A 19,870-nucleotide genomic window follows, 5' to 3' on the forward strand; every position below is an offset into this window, starting at 1 on the left:
GTCATGTATTTATTTGCCCAGTAGGATGCCCCATTTATCATAACATCCTTTGATAAAGCATTTTGTCGTGACATAAAGTGTACTCTTGTGTGTCATTTTGATGGGAATAAACAGAAACCTCTGTTTGTCTTGTAGGAAGGACCTTAAAGCATAGCAAAAAAATCATACGAAAAATGAAAGTAACAAGGTCGCTAAGTAAAGGATTGTGGTTAATAAGTAACAGACCACAATGGTCTCCCACGCCTGCAAGGCCTGCTGGGAAAGTCTGTTGGCAAGCAGTTGTGCAAGTGTATGTGTGTGTGCGTACGTGCAGAGATATCGCTGAAAAAAAGAACAGGAAGAGAAGATACTGGGGCCTTCTTGTACGCACTTTTTGGCTCTTCACTTGTACAGCTAGTTCCTCTTCTCTCCCATCCAAACGTTCATTCATGGGCAGAGTGAAGGGCAAGTCTGGGCCCCTGGCTCGGAGGCCAGACAATTCGGCTTTTAAACAGCAAAGGCTACCTGCTTGGTCTCCAATGCTAACAGCTAACACTGTGCTGCCTTTTTTCTATTTTATGGCGTTGACATGTATGCTGCTGGGTGTTTGGCTGCTTCTTACAGTGCAGAGCACACAGGAAATAAGGGTGAGTCTGTGTCTTTTTGAAAATTGCACTTGGTATTTATTTATTTTTTTTATATGGAAATGTTTAGCAAAATATATCTGTGTAAAAGTGAATAAGACAGAGCCCGTCTGTGTAATAAAATAAGAGGAAATGTCATGTTTAAAATTAGGTAATGGGAACAATGTAGTCACATCTTAATCTGTCCTGTCTTTTCAGATGGACTACACAGAGGCTGGGACATGTAATATATGTTTTGAAAAGCGTAAAAATGTGAGTAATGCAGCAGAGAGCTGCAGCTGCAAAGTGGTATTCCCCATTGAGAAACCATTGAAGGTAAATATCTTTTAAGTTTGACAACATAATGTGACGCTTACAAGCTATTTCCAGAGGCATAAGAGAGAAAATTAGTTTGACAGCCATGGAGTAGCTTGTAAGTGGATCTCGATTATGTTCCAATAGCAAAATTGTATTTGAACGGCAAAAATGAATTTTCACACTCGATCCCAACACATTTCCAGCTATTTCCCTTCTTGTTTTTCCTCTAACCCATTGGTGTCAATCAAAGAAGGTCTCAGTGTTTCTGTTCACACACCCATGCTGATGATGTGTGTCTTGCTGCTGTTCCAGGGAGATGTCTTTTTCTACTACAGTCTCCAAAACTTTCACCAGAACCTGCGCAGATACATGAGTTCCAGAGATGATGGACAGCTAGTTGGCAGGAAGAATCACTTAACGGTAAGTTCACCTTATTTTAAACATTTTTAGCATCTTTACTATTGGTATATAAAATACTTTGCTTACCTTTGATACTGTGATGTATGAAGTGGTCTAATGGTCGTCTAAAGTACAGTGATACTACAAGTAAAACCCCTGCATTTAAAATGTTATATTAAAAGTACATATAGTAAGTATAAGTGGAATATAAAGTTTGAAAAAACATCCATTATTCAGTCAATTAAACTAGAGTAGCACTCAGAAGGCAACAGGATTTATATTTTTAGAATGTTTTCTAAAAATTACCACAGCTGTAAAAATAGTGGATCAGAAATTTCCCCTGGAATGTAATGGAGTATAAAATAGCATAAGGCTGAAATAGTCAATTACAGTACTTACACATACAGATGTTACATTCCACCACTATTTAATGCTTATTTTATTGAAACAATCTACCTGAGTTTCTCTGTTAATCTCAATCCTTCACCAGCACCCAAGTTCATATTGTGAGCCATTTACAAAAGACCAGAATGGCCTCCCCGTTGCCCCCTGCGGTGCTGTGGCCAACAGTATCTTCAATGGTAAACGCCAAACCGTGAATTACCACATCTATACTCCCACTTTCTTCTCAATGGCTTCTAACTCACATCTGTTCTCCCAGATTCCTTCACTCTAACCTACTATGGCTCCAGTGGTCTTCCTGTTAAGGTTCCACTGTTAAGGAATGGCATCACCTGGTACACAGATAAAAATGTCAAGTTTCGCAACCCAAAGATTGACAACTGGACACTCCCTCAGGTGTTTGAAGGTAACTGAGATATAGTCTTGATCCAGCATAGAATCAGTTAGTTAGACCTCCAGTGTTTCAGATATAATTCATTTTTTTCTAAGTTGTTGTTACTCCTTAGGCACAGCAAAGCCACTGTACTGGCAGAAGCCTGTTTATGAGCTGGATCCCCTCAACTTGAACAACAACGGCTTCATCAATGACGACCTGATCATATGGATGAGGGCCGCAGCTTTTCCCAACTTCAAGAAGCTCTATGGGGTTTTATATCGAGCCAAAGAACCCTTCACTACAGGGCTTCCAGTAGGGAATTACAGCATCACAATATCCTACAGTATCCTTTCACTGCTGTTGGGGATGGCTTTATGTGGAAACTTTGGCTTGAGTTAAAGCATGTTATATGTCCCATTGTGTCCATTAGTTTCCTTTGTCCTGCGGCCTATTTTAAGACTGCACGCAGCTGTTTTCCATTGAACTTCTCTTTGTGATCACTTATTTACAGCCTTAACCTCTGTCCTACCAGACTTCCCTGTACAGTACTTCCAAGGCAAAAAGGAAGTAGTGCTGACCACGCTGACCTGGTTTGGAGGCCAGAACCATTTCCTGCCCATTGCTTACCTAGTAACCAGCAGCCTTGTCCTACTGATAGCAGTCATCCTCACAGTGGTCTGGTGGAAGTTTGGAAAGAATGGAAAGAACATGGAGGAATGAAGGGTAAGAGGTGCTCTGGTATGAAAAAGCAAAAAACATATTTAAGGATTTGTTGTCTCTTTAAAAACAACTCCTATGCAGCATAATGATTGTTGACATGAGCAAATGATGGATGAAGGGAATGGGTTAACAAACATTAATTTGGTACAATACAACAGCATGTGTTAAAAATCCAGTGAAGAATTCAGTTTGACATCTGGAAAATGACTTTCCTCATTAGCTAGATGATGCACATGTGACAGCTTTTATTGTGATGATGCACTGTATGTGTTGGCACAGGCCTCACGTTTCCTTGATTTGCAGATTTTACTTGAACATTTGCATTTTAATGCCATTTTTGTTCTCATACTGTTAATATTTATTAGCAAAACTACATTACATTCATAGAATGTCACTATAGAGCTAAGGCAGCTCATGTCTCAGTGAAATATTTAATTACACATTTTTAATTACAGCACCATTAAGGTTAGCCTGTGTGGAGATGCTTGAAATGCTGTTATTCAGCAACACTAAGAATCTACAACCATGCTAGTGGGTCTGTACATCAGCACACCTTTGAGTAAAATGCCCAAATGACAATGCTTATATGCAGATGCTTTGCAGGTATACCCTTATGTTCACCATTGTAGTTTATCATGTCTGTGTGCTAAAATTAGCTAATTAGCACTTAAAAGTACAACTCAGGGTGGAGGGAATGTCGTTACATCTGCAAATCTTAATGTGACTATCTAACTGCAGTGTAATTCTGAAGTCTGTACTTGTCAGCTACTGTGTATGTAGAAAGATATTTGTTCTATCTGGCCTACAATATATTTTGTTTTGATGACAGCTGGAGATTGTAATAAACCAGTTTCTTTCAAAAACTCTTTATTCCCTCTATATAAAATCAGTGAGAACCACATAAGCACAATCCCCTTTGTGAGCAAGGGGCACCAAAACTTGGTTATTGAGCATAATCAAAGCACGATTGGTGGCACAGCTGTGTGAACATCATCTTCCCTCAGGTGAGGTTGCTGTTCTAAAAAGGTATGAAAGCAGCTTGATCCATTTTTCACCATCTGCACTCCTGCCACTGAGCCTTTGCTCAGGTCAGAGCCACAGGTGGGCAGGAGAGGAATGCAGTCAACTGGAGCTACAGACAACTGAACACATCCCACTACAACTATGAGCCACATCATTAAGTCCATAAAACAAAAAAACACACAGGACTGAAATATAAAAACACCTTACCATACATACAAGGAAAATTCACACCAAAATGCATTATGACACATGGAACCCAGTACAATACGAGACAGTTACCATGATGCACCGAAAACTAAAAACACAGGAAACTCCATGAATTATCAGCTGTAACAGATTAACCCAGCTACCTTCCTTATCTGTACCTTTTCACTAGAAAATGATCTAACTAGATCTTTAAAACTGTCCTTTTCTCACATTAAGACTGTTTGTTTACACTTACAATGTTGGCACAGTTGTGAAAGTCAGTTCTGCAATTAATAAACATTGAATAAACAGAAAAAGGCAATATTTGGTCTCCACTAGTAAAAGTACTCTTTCTCTATGCAAAGTTGATTGGATTGATTCTCTCAATTGGCCTCTTCAAGTTCACATACAACATCTAACAGGATATATGAAAAACTACTCACTGTCAATAAGGTGTCTACAACAGTGCAACCACAATGCTTTGACCTGCTGCCAGTGAGGGTAGTGGTGGACAGGTTTAAGAGTCTCTCCTTATCAGCAGGATGTGAAATTAAAATAAATATCAGTAAATCATGAAAGTTTTAACAGGTTGGCAGTAATGGAATTATTAGAACTATACACAATTTCAAGTCATGCTTTTAAACAAAGTAAGACAAAACGTACCATGGGGAAGCAAGTTACCCTGGAAAGGAGGAATTCTTTGACTGTGAATTTGCAGGATGCAAATAATTGATTAAGAGAACCCTTACATTTGATGAATGTTAATCAGCAGGCACATTTTGGTTGAACCTGCTGCAATAAGTAACAATAATAATGGGAATAATGACAATCACAGTTTCAAAGAAGTAAGAACTATTAAGAATCACAGAACAGGGACAAAGTCTTTATCACATAGTAGTCAGCATTCTCCTTTTCATCCCTCATCACTCCATTCATCCATCTACGACTCTCACACCTGGCACAAACACATTCATCTTTGTGGTTTCAGTGATAGGACTGTAATGGCACTACACAAGCAGACTGTGGACATGCAGAAACAATTAGGCAATACAGACATCTCCAAATGAATCTAAAGCTATGGTAGTGTTCATTCAAGACTCAGGTCCAGGCTTCAGGGTGCACAGGTTCACACCACCTCTTCCTCCACCACACAACCCTTCTATCTTTGTCCATTGGGTTGTGCTGAGCAGTGCGGGGCAGATTAAGGCCATGTGCATCCCAGTGCTTCAGCTCTGTCCTGTTGCCTTCTGAGTGCTACTCTGAGGCACCTGATAGGTCAGATCCTCAGTGGCTGTGACTGGTCCAGTGGCATTTTTGGGTGTGTCATATGCTGACCTCCCCGACTGGCTGCTTTCTGTCCGTGTGAGCAGGGAGGCAGGCCCAGCACCCATGAAACTACATACAGTAGTGGGCTGGTTTAAAGAGGGGCCCCCTGATGGGTGGCAACCCATATCAACCACTATAGGTGTTGCGTATTCAGATCCCGAAGCCGGCAGGGGCTCTGCATAAGCGTGGTATACATCTGGCGAGATGGGAGCGTCGTACAGGTCTGGATCTGAGTATCCTGGGTCAGGACCCTCGTCTGGTTTAAACGTTGAACGTGCACCTAAAGTTGTAACACCACTCACCAGTGGCTGGGCATATTCTAGAAACACAGCATATCATAGTATACTCGTAACCAGGGTTATGTTACATGGTACCTGGTGTCTACATGTTCTGTTGTTAAAACCCTGCATGTGTGCAGATTCTATGGCCTTTTTCAGTGATGTGTATCATTACGTGAAGAAAATGTGAAAAAAAAAAGAAAAAAAAAAAAGCTGAGTGCATTGCTCATCTTAAAACATAGCAAAACCTTTTTAATCTTATGAAGCCTGTTTTTTTTTACATCAGCTCATGGCCTGATTTTTCTTTCTTGAAGTGGCTCTTTTGACTGTATGGAAAAAAGTAATATACAGCTCTTCTTGCCAATAGTGACCAAGACATCAGATTGTTGAGTGATGTTATCCCGTAAACTATTTTTAACAAAACTCCACAGGCTAGCTTAAACACAGATACAATGAAAGCCTCTCACAACAAAAACAAGGTGCTCACAGTAATAACACTTACTTTACTTCAATAACCACCACACTGCAAAATGTTTACCTGCAGGTTCAGCATGTAGTCTTGGTACAACGCCTCTACCCGTTAGCCGGCCCACCTCACTGCTGCTGTACCGAATTGAATCCTCGGTCTCCACCATTTTGGATGGCAGGAGCTGCTTCATGCTTTTCCACCAGTCTACAGCAAACACACGATGAGCTACGCCAGAATATTCAAAAAGCATACAGAGACATAATAACCTACAATGGAGAGCATTGACATACCTGTGCGATCCCAGTGAGGAAGATCATATGTTCCCTCAGAGCTTTTCTTCCTATGAAGAGAGAAAAATAAAGTCATAAAAGGTAAAACCGAAGTTGGCAAAAGTGATTTTATTTACCCATCATAACAAAAGGAATATCTACCTGTTTCTCCAATGACAAGCACAAACCACAATTAAGATGAGAGCAGTCAGAACCATAACCACCACAGGAACCAAAACTGCTGCCAGTGCCACATCTAAAAGCAAATATACCACAAATAAACATCAGATGACAAATTTCAAATGTAGCAGTGATCAAACAAGCTTTCTGACGCACCTTTGTTGGTGTGGGGAGGCATAGTCGTGTTTCTGATATCTGGGGGGGGTGTGGTGGTTTGGCCAAGCTGAGGTGGGCGTTTTGTACCCTTAGAAGGTGGATTCTGACGCGTAGGGGGTAACATCCTCGGCCCTGCCCTCACTGCAAAAAATAAAAACTTAAATCTGTGGAATCCATAATATTGTTGGTTGTTATGCAGAAATTAATTTTATCTGCTTACCTGCAGGAATTTGGCAGCCAAGCAGCTCTAATTTGAGTGCAATTCTCTGGTGCCATAGAGTGGGATTTATCCTCACAAACCGGGACGAAATTGGGGGAATGAAGTTATTTCTCACCTCATCCAAGTGGTTGACATTGCCTTGGAAAATCTATCATAAAATAGAGATATAAAGGTAGGTCAGTAGTAGTATTACAGAAGAAAAAAAGTTCACTGGAGTTTTTGTTTCAGACTTTGAACAAAAGGGCTATAAGCCATAAGCTGATTACTTTCCTTGACAAGCTAATAAATACCTTTCCCTACACAATAAGAGCTTGTAAGAATCCCAGCAGAGAGCAGCTTGTAGACAGCAGTTCCACTCTAACAACCCAGCCACTAAATCCATATCCATTCATTATTAATACCCAAGTGTCCTGACTTGTCTACCACAGCACTTAACTCAAACCACTGCTCTCATTTCCTGCCATGAACATCTCTTAGTCAATGCCAGTTGCCATGGAAACAGTCCAAGTATGTGTCCCTGCACCTTTCTAAAGTGACATTTTTCTCCATTTGCACTCATTTAAAAAAATTAATAAATAAAATAAAACATAAAAGCCAGTGACATAATTGTTGAGCAAGCACGGTTAATTGGTTTGGTGATTGTATTACCTTGTCTTGTGTAGAATTTGCTTCCCGGTAGATGTACCACTGCTGGCCATCATTACTGTACAGGACCCTGTATGCTGAGACATAGTACAAATACTCTCTCCAGGTGGAGCCTGTGGTGATGATGCCTGGATGGGTGAATAGCAGAAACATCCAAATTCACTAAAAACAAATCTAAGGCTATATCGCTGCCTCATTTGCTGAAATATGTATGTGTATAATGTCCTCAAAATTTTCATAGAAGCAAATTATCTCTACAGCTGTAAGTGATAAGTCAGAATGTATTGGAACAAAGTGTGAGAACTTGTATAACAGTGTGTCTTTGTACGTGTATTTGCATACCTGTGATTTTCTTCTCCCTCTTGAGATCGATCTGCAGCCACGGCTGCTGGTCACTCTGAGAGGGCGCCCAGGCTAAACCTGCCTTTTTAAGACGTGCCCCTGATGCCGCCCACTCGCCGTGCCATTCCCACACCGATGAAGCAGAGAGCTGAGTGTCCGCAACACCTCCAGACTCTAATCCCAGTGTCCCATAACAGCCTGCAAGCACAGAGACCATTAATAATTTAACAGGTTTGTTAAACTGAATGAGTTTTAGCAGGTGTTAACATAACTTCTTTTTGCGTTTCCATGTAATCCCAGAGTTTTATTTCAATAAAGGATGAAGGATCTCTACTCAATGCCCAGACACAGAAGTATTTAGTTTTATGTTATGTGGCTTAGGAGTTGTTGCCCACTCGTAGAGTTGGCTGTTCAATTCCTGGCTCCTCTGGTGCACAAATGAAAGGGCCCTCGGGCAAGACACTGAACATAGTGCCTTGCATTATGTGTGTGTGTGTGTGTGTGTGTGTGTGTGTATGAGAGGCAAACATTGTAAAATGCTTTGTCCATTAAGATAGAGTAGTGCTATTTAAGTGCAATCCATTTACCATTTGTCTGCCTTTATGCACATCAGAGATTTCAGGTCAGATGAGTGTGTTTGTGTACAGACGGCAGGTAATTCACTCCAGTGTTGCAGACTAATAAAATTACAGACATGGCAAGACAGTACAGCAATAATTACATATATATATGACTGCCCAGCAAAATTATTTTAGCTCATAATGATGCCTGACTGAAGACAAAAAAACTCACCATTTGTCCTGAAGGTGAAGAGGCTGTCTGACAAAGTTCCTCTGCAGAAAGAAGGGCAAGATTAGAAAGAGGCAAACATGAAAATGAATTGTTTTCGGTTTCTAACAATTTCCCCAAAATATTCCAATGTTTTGACTTCATCAAAGAAAAGTGTTCGTGTTGAAACTTTCTGTAACATGGTTTTCTGTTTTATGCAGTAACGTTATGTGCTGTAGTGTCTGAAACTCTTACCCAGTGGAAGTGACATTGTTAGCCAGTGTGCCCTCGTAATGAGGAATGCCTTTACTGCTGACCACACTGATCCTCCCTCCAACAGCATTGGAAACTACACCCGCATGGATGGCTGCCACACACAGAGGAGAGGACTGCAGAACAAAACAAGGAAACGAAGATGAGACAGATATTCTGGGTATGTACCTCTCTAGTTACATAACAGAGTCATAATAAATTAAAACGCACTGCTTGGTTTAAAACATATTTCATAAGACAAAACAACTCTGTGCTGCTCTTTGTTGTTCACCAAAAAAAAAAAAAAAAGACAGAAGCTCAATTTCCAGCTGCTTGTTTACTTCAAAATGTACCCACTTTGAAACAATTAGCAGATAAAGGTAACTAAAGTTTTGTCTGCATTGCCCACACACACTTTCTCCTGCCAGACTCGTCAGAACATTGGCTCAATAACTTTAACAGCAACAACAACAAAAACTTCTCACCACACATCCTAATATAGATGTTTGCTACTTTTACAGCCTGTGAATGAATGCTCAGCACATGTTGTAGCAGGCTCGAGGCTTGTGGGTGGTGTATTGAACTGTTGAGGGCAATGTTGTAAAATCAAGTGTGTATAAAAGTCATATTGGCATTTATGCAAGTTTGCTTCAGTGTGATAAAGTACAGCACATTTGTTTGCCTTTTAATTGGGTGGATTTGCCAAAACAGACATTATCTGGTTACCTTTAGAGCTATCAGTGGCCAGACTGATACACTGGCCAACATTTGCTTACTGCAGATATATTATCATATATTGTCAACCAAGAAGTAACAAAGTGCAGCACAGTGGGGAACAACATTCAGAGTCCTAATGTGCAAAAATGTATCCCAAAGTTTATGACGCTTCAGAGTTTGTAAAAACAGAGGGCTGTAGATTTTGTCATCAATTACAATTGGAGCATGTTGAAAAGGATTATTTAATGGTCACTCTGAGCTGGAACAACAGAGAAAGAGAAAGAGAAAACGGTTTTTATATTCATCTGACTGTCTATTATTGTAAGACACACTTGGAAATCTGTGAACCTATCCATTAATTAAATGGCACTGAACGATTGCAAACTGGGAGGATTTGTAGGCAAGTGAGTGGGAACAGGCAGCACTGTCAGCTGTTAACCTTCAGACTGAGGCAGATAAAGGCTGATGATTCAGCATGAAGTCACTTTTCTGTAGAGAGAATAATGAGTGGTACTGGTAATGATTCACTGCTGGCTGCATTCCTGTCCAAACCTGCTGCCACATCACTGAGAAATGGACAAAACCTGATTCCACTCTGGCCACAAGCTCCTTGCCATGAACAGCTGGGTGAGTGAGGTGGAATGTTATTACTGGAAAAATCCCACAGTGGAATTCACAGCTGACGAGATTTGGGGAAAACTCTGGTGACCCACAGGGTGACAAGCACATGTACACATGTATTCATATGCACTCTTAGTCCAATGCTGCCACCAGCAATCAACACTTGACTCTGTGACCCTTAAACTTCCCCAAAACATACACCACATCCTATAGCGTGCCAAACCACTAACACAAACAAGCACTGCAGTAAACTGCTGCACCCTACCTCCAACAGAGAAAACCACACTGACACACACTAACACACAGACATATGATAAATATATAGGAATATAAAAACACAAAACAGTATAAGAATCACATAAAAGCTGAGAGAGAGAATGCAAACAACAGTCTGGTCTGGGTGGGGCACTTGATCTCTGTATGATACACGCTGAAGTATGCATAATACTGTATTTGGCCCCCACTATCTCTGTAACATCACAGCCTAGTGACACGCACGCAAAACACAAATTACAAGCAGGACTGAATCACATGTATACATACAGCTACAAAAAAAAAAAAAACACATGCAGATACAGAGGTTTTCTCCAACATCAAATCCCACTCCCCAGAACAGTCGACACACAGTTCTGCTCAGCACCCTCTCGCAGCTGGACTATATTAGAGGGTTATTATTTTCGGCCAAACTATTATCTCACCTCCCTTTCACCCGCTGACCCCACCCCTCCGCTGTTCCTAAGGGCAGCCTCACTCCCTGAAGCACACCCCAACACTCCTCCCAGTCCTCCCAGCAGCCAGCAGCACCACACCTTCCTTCCCTCCTTTCGCAAAACCCAAGCTCTAAACATGAGGTCATCAGTCAGGGCCCTCACGGGGGGGGGGGCTTGTGAGGTCATCAGCCCAAGACAGGCATATCACAGAGCAGGGGCCAGTTTACACCAGTAATAAAAGGGGGCCCTTGCTGGTGGAAACCTTACTGGTGGCCATGACCAAACTGCACAAGACCAATGTGCTCCATGACTCATCTGCAAATAAGATGCTCAAGACAGTGACTACCACTAAGATCCTGACCTCCTCTAATACTCACCTCTCTGTATCCATTTGGCATAGTTCCAGAAATCCCCTCACTTGATGTCAAGCAGCCTGCCGGGCAGTATTTACTAAGAGACACGACAAACATGATCAGTTTCTGACAAATTAATCATTGCACAAATATCCAAACAAAGAATATGTTATTTACCTGAACTCTGCTTCTGGGAAATCAGTTCCTTTATCCAAGCAGGTGATTAGATCTGCAAAAGCCAACAGTGTCAAAACTGGTTTTTCCAAACGTTTGTACTAACCTGCAGTACCTTTTATTTATGTTTCACTCTCTGGTAACGACTGCCTGCCCTTCTTAGCTGTAGCATTGTTTTATGTATTTAAAGTAATGGACGACAGACATCACATGTAGCCAAAGCTAACAATTATTTTCATTATTAAATAATCTGGTTATTTTTTCTGTTAATCCCTGATGGAAAAAAAAAAAAAACTAAGGAATGTCGAAAAATATTTGCATGGGTGATTTTTTTCCTTGGCATGTGATAGACTAAACAAATAACCAAAAACTAACCTAGAGATTAACCTGTAATGAAAATTCTTGTCTCATTATTTTCATTTATTTATTTATACATCAGTGTCTCAAAGTACACTAATGTGTATATGTGTGTGTGTTGTTGGATGTTGCAAATGATGATGTGAGCCTTTCAGTGATGACAGAGACCAAATATGTCCAACAGGACTGTGCTGGCTGCTGGAAACTCTGTGTAAACCCTGTGGTGGTGGTCATTCTCCGTGATTCTTGACCACATTAACTAAAAGCCATATATCTGGTAAACCAACGGGTGAGTCAAAACGGACAAATACCCTCAAGTTCAACAAGTCGCCATGTTGACTGTTTTACTTAGTGGTGAAAACTGTCCATCCGTGCTCATCTGCACGATCAGTAGCACGAGCATTTAAACATGCAATTCAGTGGAAAAGTCAGATGGACTTGTTTGCCTCCCAGTGTGATTCACTCATACTGAGATAACCACCAAGACAGAGCCATTATCCTCCTGTGCACACGTCTCTGCCTTTCTCTTCCTGTGGTTTCAATGAGGTAAAGTGATTAGAAATATTCCACATGACGAAGCACAGTACTTACCAACAAAATGCTTACTGAAATAGTAAGACATATTTTAGCACAGGGTAAGTTACTGAAATTAGTTCCAGTGCCTTATGAGCTACCACATACAGGACAACAGTATTATATCTATACCTGGTCAGTAGAGTCTTTTTCTTACTTTGTCTTTAATCAACTCAAATCTACAAGTCTGTATGAAGGTGGGCTGACAAAGCTCTTCTCACATCTTTCACATTCACATGTTAATTAGCACCCTGCTTCAGTAATGTGATATCACATTTACAATAAAAGCACTAAATATTATCAAGTGCCACTTCTCTAAATTACTCTCACTTCCTCTCTCCCCTTGTTCTCAAAAGTCTCTAGTGACTTTGGGCTTTCAATGGCTCTTCTCACTTACTCATATGTTTGTCTGCATTGTCCCTGTCTGTCTCTGGTATCTTGAACCAGCCAACCGGAAAAAAACCAACAAACAGCAAATACAGTTAAGGATCTAGAGAAATCACTGGATGTGTATTTATATTTTGCATGTAGGAGCGGGATGCCTTCACCTGTGAGGAGCACTGGTGTTCAAAGAAAACCATATTGACCAGCTATAAACACCAGCTATAAACACAGCTGCTGGTGCCACCCCTCTCTATTCTCTTATTTAGCCCACTACCACAGTGACCCTGCACACTGCAGCTAGGATTCCAGATGTGTGGCTGATCAGAATACACATGTGCATGTGCCATTCACAGCAGATTAGGTCCTCTGATAGCATGTGTTTACACACACTCAGACTGCTGTAAATGCTTCTGTCGTTTTACCTTGAGCACTGCTACCACAAAACCGCAGATACTGGCGTCTGTTCAACTCCAGTCATCTTTAACTGCTAATCCACTTCTTTGTCCATTTTGATCATGTGATCAAAACCAGTAATTCCCAAATGCAGGCTCACCAGGGGCTATACATTAGCAACCCAGCTAATAGGACATGAGATAAATAAGGAAACTTTTTAGGTACTTAGTCACATTTTTCCACTTTTGGTAGTTTAGTTTAGAGAAGACGCCTCCTTGCCCAACCTGTCTGCTGAATGTAGAGACCACATTGATATCAGCCATCCATAAAATGCCCCAGTCTGACAGCAAACAAGCCAATCATTAAAAATGGCAACGTAACAGAGGATTATTAGGATGGCTAACTAATGTAATAACTACATTTCAAACTGTAATCCCTTACACCGCTTGTTACTGAAAAACATATATTACTGTCCAACATTGAAGTTGACGCACGGAGAGATTAAAGGTTTTTACACTACAATAGAGTTCAGGAAGGACACAGGTCATCCCAGAAGATCAATGATGATAAACACAGTCTGTGAGTGAGCTGAGAGCTTGTCACCTGTGTGTTCAGTGGTGGAGTAGGACAGGTAGACTCCACGGCCACTGTGGTGGGTCCCACTCATGAACTGGACAGTCACCTGGTTGCCAGTGGACTCGATCAGCTCTGTGATCTTTAGACCCAACCCGCAGTACTTCACTGGGAAACAGCACAGGCAGACACAGGAAAAGACACAGGAGATATATAGCAAAGAGGTTCTGATTAGTTACACAAGGCTGTTTAGTTTAACATATACACCAGTAAACATAAAACATTATTATAGTGGAAAATAATATAGAAAGCAACCTTGGTAAGTGGTTATGGGTAGTAACTCACAAAATAGAATAAAAAAATAAAATTTGTTAGACTCACCGATCTCACTCCTCTCAGGTCCAATGCCATTGTGGAGGCGGAGGTAGTTGACCTGGCAGTCTCTGTCTTCTATGTCCAGCTCAGCAAAGCGAAAGTGGATCCTGTTACCACGGGGCACACTGATCTCCCACTCACACACTGTGTTGTTTGGGTATGTCCCCGGGTAACCCAGAGAGGACAGAGTCCCACTGCTGGGGCCAAGTACACTTGGGCCACAGCCATCACCTGCAGAACAACACAAACAGAGAGTTTCAGGCTTCAGGGGGAAAAAAACACATATTTTCACCAAAGCTATGTAAATCAGAACCTAACCCTAACCCCTAACCTAACCCTAACCCTTTCATGACAATGAACCCACACAAACAGACTTGTTTATTTTGAATCCAATATACACTATGCTCCTGTGGGGAGGTTAGAAAGTATAGAGACAGACAACAGCAAATTAATCAGCAGTCATTTTTAATAATTAACCATTTAAGCCCTTTAACAATCACAACCACCAAACATTTGCTAGTTGTAGCCTCTTAAATGTGTGAATTTAATTTGTCTTTTATAACGTAATCAGAAAACCTTTTGGTTTGGGACTAAGCTATTTTAAGATGTCGCCTTAAACTCTGTGAATTTGATGTGCGACCTTAACTGTTTTCAAAAATAAAGCCCATACAATTAGTTGAATTGAACTAATAATAATCAGTAGTTTATTCATCCTTAGTTCTGCAGTGGTCGTCCACATATTCAGTGCATGTAAGGTTTAAAAAGAAATACGTCACTGTTGATAAAGCATCTTCAAACTGGGGGTAATGTAATGTAATTGGGTTCAGCAGACTTGTAGGTTTAAGGTTGGTCTGGGGTTTTACAGACAATCAAACCTTGTGACTCTGCAGTAGAGACTCAAAACATAACACTGAAAAAGCAGCCATCTGATTCTAGTTGTCTCTGGCAGTAAAAACCAGATAATTAAAATTTAAAACAATTTTATGACTCTCAAATTTAATTTTACAACTATAACAACCTAAGACTTTTTTTTTTAAGGAGAAGATTGTTTATGTGTCTCTTCAACTCTTGAGCTGTCCAAAAAACAGATGTGGTGCCTGTAAGATGCTTTGGGCTCATGGGTCTGAGATAACACTCCACAGTCACGCTTCATGGTGCTAAGTGGATGTTCTGTTGGCCTGCAGTTATGTAAGAGCCTCTCAGTAGACACTATCCAGATGAACATTACAAAAACAAAACTGCTTCTCTGTCTCTGACTCACAAATGTTTCTGAACAGCTGCGTGAATCTCAGCAGGAGTTACCCCTCATGCTGAAAAACAAACCACGCAACTTCATCAGAAATAAATAAATAAGAAATGCAGACATCATGAGATGATTCATGTGAGAAAAAAAAATACATTTAGCATTTTATGTGAAATTTAAAACTGACAACCTGTGTCCACGTGTTTACAGTCATACCCCCACTAGCTGCTACCCCACCCCCCATGCTCGGACCACCTGAGTCTGGTTCGAAAAACCTCCTAAAGCTTCTTGGTTAGATAAACTGTGATGTGAAGTAAACAGCACAAGTCAAAACAAGTCGAGTCTGCTGTTGCTGCAGCATTAGGTTTATGTTTTTTTTTATATCGAAACAGAGTTAGTGAAAGGACAGCGAGGCCACAAGCTGCCAAATGTGCTGTTGTCTTATTCACAGGGAACTTGAAGCCAGATTCCATTTAAAAAATCTGTTAATTTAAAACACTCTAACTTGTCAGACGACCCAAACAAGGAATAAACCGTGACGTTAAAGTTTTAACACATCATTTTAAAGCCACATGTCAATTCCGCAGCCGACTGCTCCACAAATAAGCAGTTATTGTTTTACAATCTCAGCCTTTTCAGAACCGGTTTTCCCGGCTTTACTGCTCGCTCCAAAAACACCACAACGGGCGGCGGCAAGCGGCGTCAAACTAAGCGGAGCCGCACGTAGTCCAGGCCATGTAAGGTACGTTTAGGTTTGGCGGACAATAACAACACACCGTGCCGTAAGATCAGACCCACACATCCAAACCCCCGTGTCCACGCTTTAAACCAGCATGGCCGCATGTCTCCGGGCTTGCACTCCCGCAGTTGTCACCGCAGCTGTGGCACCAACCTTTCTGCGCTCCGCAGCTTTCCGTGGTGAGGATGACGAGAATCGACAGGACGAGAACCCCGGCCCCTGTCGGTCCCCTGCCCACCATTACCGCTCTGCCCATAGCAGCCTGCAGTCTGAATGCATAATGCTCGCTGCTGGACCGGCTGCACCGCTTCAGCCTGTACCGAGGAAAATAATAAGTCACAAAAAAATATATCTTCAGCTTCTCGAGAGCGAGTTCACATGTGGTTTCCTCCTGAGGTTGTGTTTTACTTTTCGTTTAACAATCCAGTGATTAGCGACAGTCTCACTATGGAGGTAACTGATCCACACAAACACACACTCACGCGTCCAGGCTGTGCAGCTACTTCCTCCAATGAGGCTCCTCCCACCGCTGGATCTGGGAGACCCGAGTCCCCCAAGTGGTCTGAATGATCCCACGTTTGCCCACACCCAAGGTAAGTGAGCGGGGCCCAAGACCCTGAGAGGGTCTAGTTTCTGTTGCTGTACTGTGCTCAATGAGTTTTATTTAAGCCTTTAAATATCTTTTATTATTATTATTATTATCCCAGCACAGGATTACTGAGAGAATTTATTATAAATGATTATTAACCTGGTAGTTATCTAATTTATTTTGTTAAATAGTTAATAAATTATTTAAACAATCACTAGAGGCCAAAGCTATGTGTCCAACCAAGTGTCCAAAATCCAAAGATATTCAGTTTACTGTCATTATGTATATTGGAAAAGTTGAAAATATGAATATTTGAGAAGTTAATGGTGCTACATTTTTTGCCACTTTATCTTTAAAAAGACTTTGCTACAATTAGAAAAACACATTTCTGTGATGTCAACAACCCAGAGTTAAGACTCTCCACTAAATGTGGGTTATCAATGGTGCAAGGACCTGTCATTTATAATGAATGAATCATTTAAGGACTTTCCCACAGTTTAAATTGACATATTCAAATGTTGGTTTCTTGGTGTCTGGGTAAATAATGAAACTGCCACGTGTGGTCAGGGTCAGTAGGGACCCAACGACAAATTTCTGCAGTCCAGCCATGCCCCCAGCCCTCCTCGAAGTCATACTTTAACACTTCCTGAAAAAACTGCCAAAAAGTCTCCCAGGAATCTGAAATTTCACAGATAACATTGAAAACATTTGAGAGTTTAGTTGTAATTCTGAGGATAAAGTGACAGCAGTGTGAGGACCCACTTATTATTCAACAATACAACCCTCATTTGACAAAAAGGCTGGATGTGATGAACATGTCAGAGTAACCAATAGTAACATGTAGCAACAAACACCGTTTTAGCCTGTAGCATCTGAGTAATGCGTCAGATGATTCACAGTTTTTTCTTATGTTGGGCGGGTTGGCCTATGTATGTGTGTGTGTGTGTGTGTGTGTGTGTGTGTTCCTACATCTCTGTAGACAGATGTCCATGAGTGTAATGTTTAGGGAAGCAGCCAGATAGTCGCTCATGCTCTAATTGTCCAGGGCTACATTCTCTCCCATACACTCCCTTCACCTCACTTTCCATCTCACTGTGCTTCCATGACACATGTGCACAGCTCAGTATATTGACAGAGGACGGGCTCTACCCTGAGAGACATTCACAGTCCGGTATAGACGACAGGTTTGAAAATATATATTAATACATTTCACTCCAATTCACTCCAGCAGAATATGCCTGGAGCAAATGTTATATTTCTGACGATGTGTTTTAACCCATTTGATTTGCTGACCATGACTACAGTGCTACTGTGCTGTTAGTGATATCCAAAATCAATCGTTTTCCTTTCTGATCGTTTTCTTTGCTTTTCTAACCTTATTAAACCTCTTTATGTAGAAGTGAGGACCATTACCTTTGCTGCAATTCAACTGATGAAATGATGAAAATGACACAATACAGAAAATATGAAACCATGTCTTTACTAGTTTATATGTTTTATGGGCTAGAAATCCCACTCAGCATAACACAAAACCCCCAATAAATACTAACCTGGTGCTATGAATATAATCTAATTAACACTTTCATGATAGTTTAAAAACATTTAAGATAATAGGTATAAAAATTGATTTTATAGAAGAACAGTTGCATTAGATTGTTCCTAATAAACAGGCCACATACAGATTGCAAAAAAAATAATTCATAGACAAATGTACAACATGTTATTCTACTCTTTAACTTAATGCAAGAACAAACTGGTATAAAGCTCTAGTTAATAATACTAATAGATAACTAACATTATGTGTTATGTGTAAGCTTATTTTTCTCTTTTTACATTTGGCCAGTAACTATATGGGTCTTTGTGATTGCGAGCAGTATGTATAGTCTATATCTGGGGAACTCAAAATACTTTTTCTTTAAAGATAATCTACTGCTGCATTTAACAGTGTTTTACAGCTCAGGTCACAAACTAAGAATTGTCTTCTGAAGCAAGCCGTAAATTGAAACTCACACTCACCATACTTAAACAGCTTTGTAGATTATAAGGATGTTCTGATGGATAGTTTCTCTAATTCTGCAAGACGAATTTTTCAGTGTGTTCCCTAAAGAAATATTGAATATTACAGGCACCTGAGAAGTACAAGTGACTGTGTTATACTGTGTTAAATTGTTCCTTGTTTACAAAAGAATAACTGGTCTGTGACTGACACAATTACTTCAGGCATGCTTTGTCTTTTTCACACTTCAGTTGTTATAATTATCAAATGGACACAGTTTTCTGATTGAGAGGTTTTTCCTGTGCAAAGACAAATCTTTGTACTGGTCAGATGCTACTTTGAGACTGGGCAGTACGTGATTTATTTTGTTGGAACAAAGTCAAAGATCATAACTTCCACCGTCCAGGTGCACATTGTTATTGATACACAGCGTATTCTTTTGTCTTGGAGCTACATAGTGATTTCCTGGCTGACTGATTTCATGATACTGAGCTATTAAACATTAAGATGTTAAACCAGTTGTCATTATCGGAGCAGTCATGAACCAGTACAGTGAGGACCTCTGCTGGAAAGCTTGATATTTTGTGGGGATGGATGACAAGACCACAAACTACTGAAATGAGATTGTGCCACTCGGTGGTCACAACGTGTCATAACAACAGCTGCTCATTTTTATGTTAAACCTAATGACTCATATCTGAAACTAGCACTCTATCACGGCCTATTTAATATGGTTTTATTAATCACCCTAATCATACACAGTCTTAAGTTGTATCCTATAGTTTTAATGCAAGCAATATGGTAAGTTGGCACTATAAATGATTACAAAGTAGTGTGTGTTGGTTTGATAGTGACGCTTAGTTGAGTAGCAGTGGATCTTTCGTTTCATTTCCCAGGACATACAATATGATGAGGGCTTGGCACAGCCTCTTGGGAAAAAAAGAGAGAGAATAGTTATTACATGCCTGGATTATGTCTGTACTTGCTCCTCCAGACCTGGACAACAATAAACCCAGGTTCTCATAGTGGAAACAACAGACACAACCAAGCTTTCCTGCACTGTGGGTAATAGACAACATCAAAATATCTGTCTGCAGTTTTTTGTCAGTGAGGATACCAAAAGTTTTCAAAAGGTGTTTACT

At 40.6% G+C, this 19,870-nt stretch overlaps 3 protein-coding genes across 7 annotated transcripts in view; 2 read left to right on the plus strand and 1 right to left on the minus strand.

Annotated features, from left to right (window-relative positions):
* Positions 1-28: 28 nt before the first annotated feature.
* On the plus strand, positions 29-8,073 carry tmem30c (transmembrane protein 30C). 3 transcript variants are annotated; one of them, XM_026295541.2, is made up of 8 exons: positions 29-626; positions 822-938; positions 1,233-1,340; positions 1,810-1,900; positions 1,981-2,127; positions 2,228-2,440; positions 2,630-2,820; positions 7,937-8,073. In XM_026295541.2, the coding sequence occupies exons 1-7, from the start codon at positions 174-176 to the stop codon at positions 2,815-2,817; spliced, it is 1,317 nt and encodes a 438-aa protein (XP_026151326.1). In that variant the 5' UTR covers positions 29-173; the 3' UTR covers positions 2,818-2,820; positions 7,937-8,073. The 3 variants fall into 3 exon arrangements, with proteins under 3 accessions (XP_026151326.1, XP_026151328.1, XP_026151325.1); XM_026295543.2 differs by lacking the exon at positions 7,937-8,073 and adding an exon at positions 6,175-6,193; XM_026295540.2 differs by lacking the exon at positions 7,937-8,073 and having other exon boundaries at positions 2,630-2,972.
* On the minus strand, positions 5,253-16,399 carry dcbld2 (discoidin, CUB and LCCL domain containing 2). Its single transcript, XM_026295539.1, has 15 exons — positions 16,297-16,399; positions 14,168-14,392; positions 13,817-13,954; positions 11,510-11,561; positions 11,357-11,429; positions 8,935-9,068; positions 8,704-8,744; positions 7,912-8,109; positions 7,573-7,697; positions 6,925-7,072; positions 6,705-6,845; positions 6,531-6,624; positions 6,390-6,439; positions 6,169-6,303; positions 5,253-5,671 (listed from the first exon to the last, which is right to left on the minus strand). Exons 1-15 carry the CDS (start codon positions 16,397-16,399, stop codon positions 5,253-5,255), a joined length of 2,076 nt encoding a protein of 691 aa, XP_026151324.1.
* The window catches only part of col8a1a (collagen, type VIII, alpha 1a), a 30,068-nt gene continuing 26,521 nt past the window's right edge, over positions 16,324-19,870 (plus strand). For 2 of the 3 annotated variants that reach the window (XM_026295533.1, XM_026295536.1), the window contains exon 1: positions 17,688-17,916. Coding sequence is in view for 1 of the 3 variants with exons in the window: in XM_026295532.2 (XP_026151317.1) it covers positions 16,710-16,736 (27 nt within the window). In the remaining 2 variants the exon portion in view is untranslated. Of the gene's footprint in view, positions 16,737-17,687; positions 17,917-19,870 lie in introns of those variants that run through there. The other variant, XM_026295532.2, reaches the window with a different exon arrangement.

Source organism: Mastacembelus armatus, chromosome 21, assembly GCF_900324485.2.
Source record: "Mastacembelus armatus chromosome 21, fMasArm1.2, whole genome shotgun sequence".
In the NCBI taxonomy this organism is placed as follows: Eukaryota; Metazoa; Chordata; class Actinopteri; order Synbranchiformes; family Mastacembelidae; genus Mastacembelus; species Mastacembelus armatus.

What these genes read in the sequence shown, in the direction of transcription:
- tmem30c (XM_026295541.2), top strand. Translation starts at nt 174, where the DNA reads ATGAAAGTAACAAGGTCGCTAAGTAAAGGATTGTGGTTAATAAGTAAC. An exon ending in AGAGCACACAGGAAATAAGG is followed by an intron (nt 627 to 821) that starts GTGAGTCTGTGT and finishes CTGTCTTTTCAG; the next exon opens with ATGGACTACACAGAGGCTGG. An exon ending in ACTCCCTCAGGTGTTTGAAG is followed by an intron (nt 2,128 to 2,227) that starts GTAACTGAGATA and finishes GTTACTCCTTAG; the next exon opens with GCACAGCAAAGCCACTGTAC.
- dcbld2 (XM_026295539.1), bottom strand. Translation starts at nt 16,399, where the DNA reads ATGGGCAGAGCGGTAATGGTGGGCAGGGGACCGACAGGGGCCGGGGTT. An exon ending in TTCCCAGAAGCAGAGTTCAG is followed by an intron (nt 11,430 to 11,509) that starts GTAAATAACATA and finishes CGTGTCTCTTAG; the next exon opens with TAAATACTGCCCGGCAGGCT. An exon ending in CAAATTCTACACAAGACAAG is followed by an intron (nt 7,073 to 7,572) that starts GTAATACAATCA and finishes ATTTTATGATAG; the next exon opens with ATTTTCCAAGGCAATGTCAA.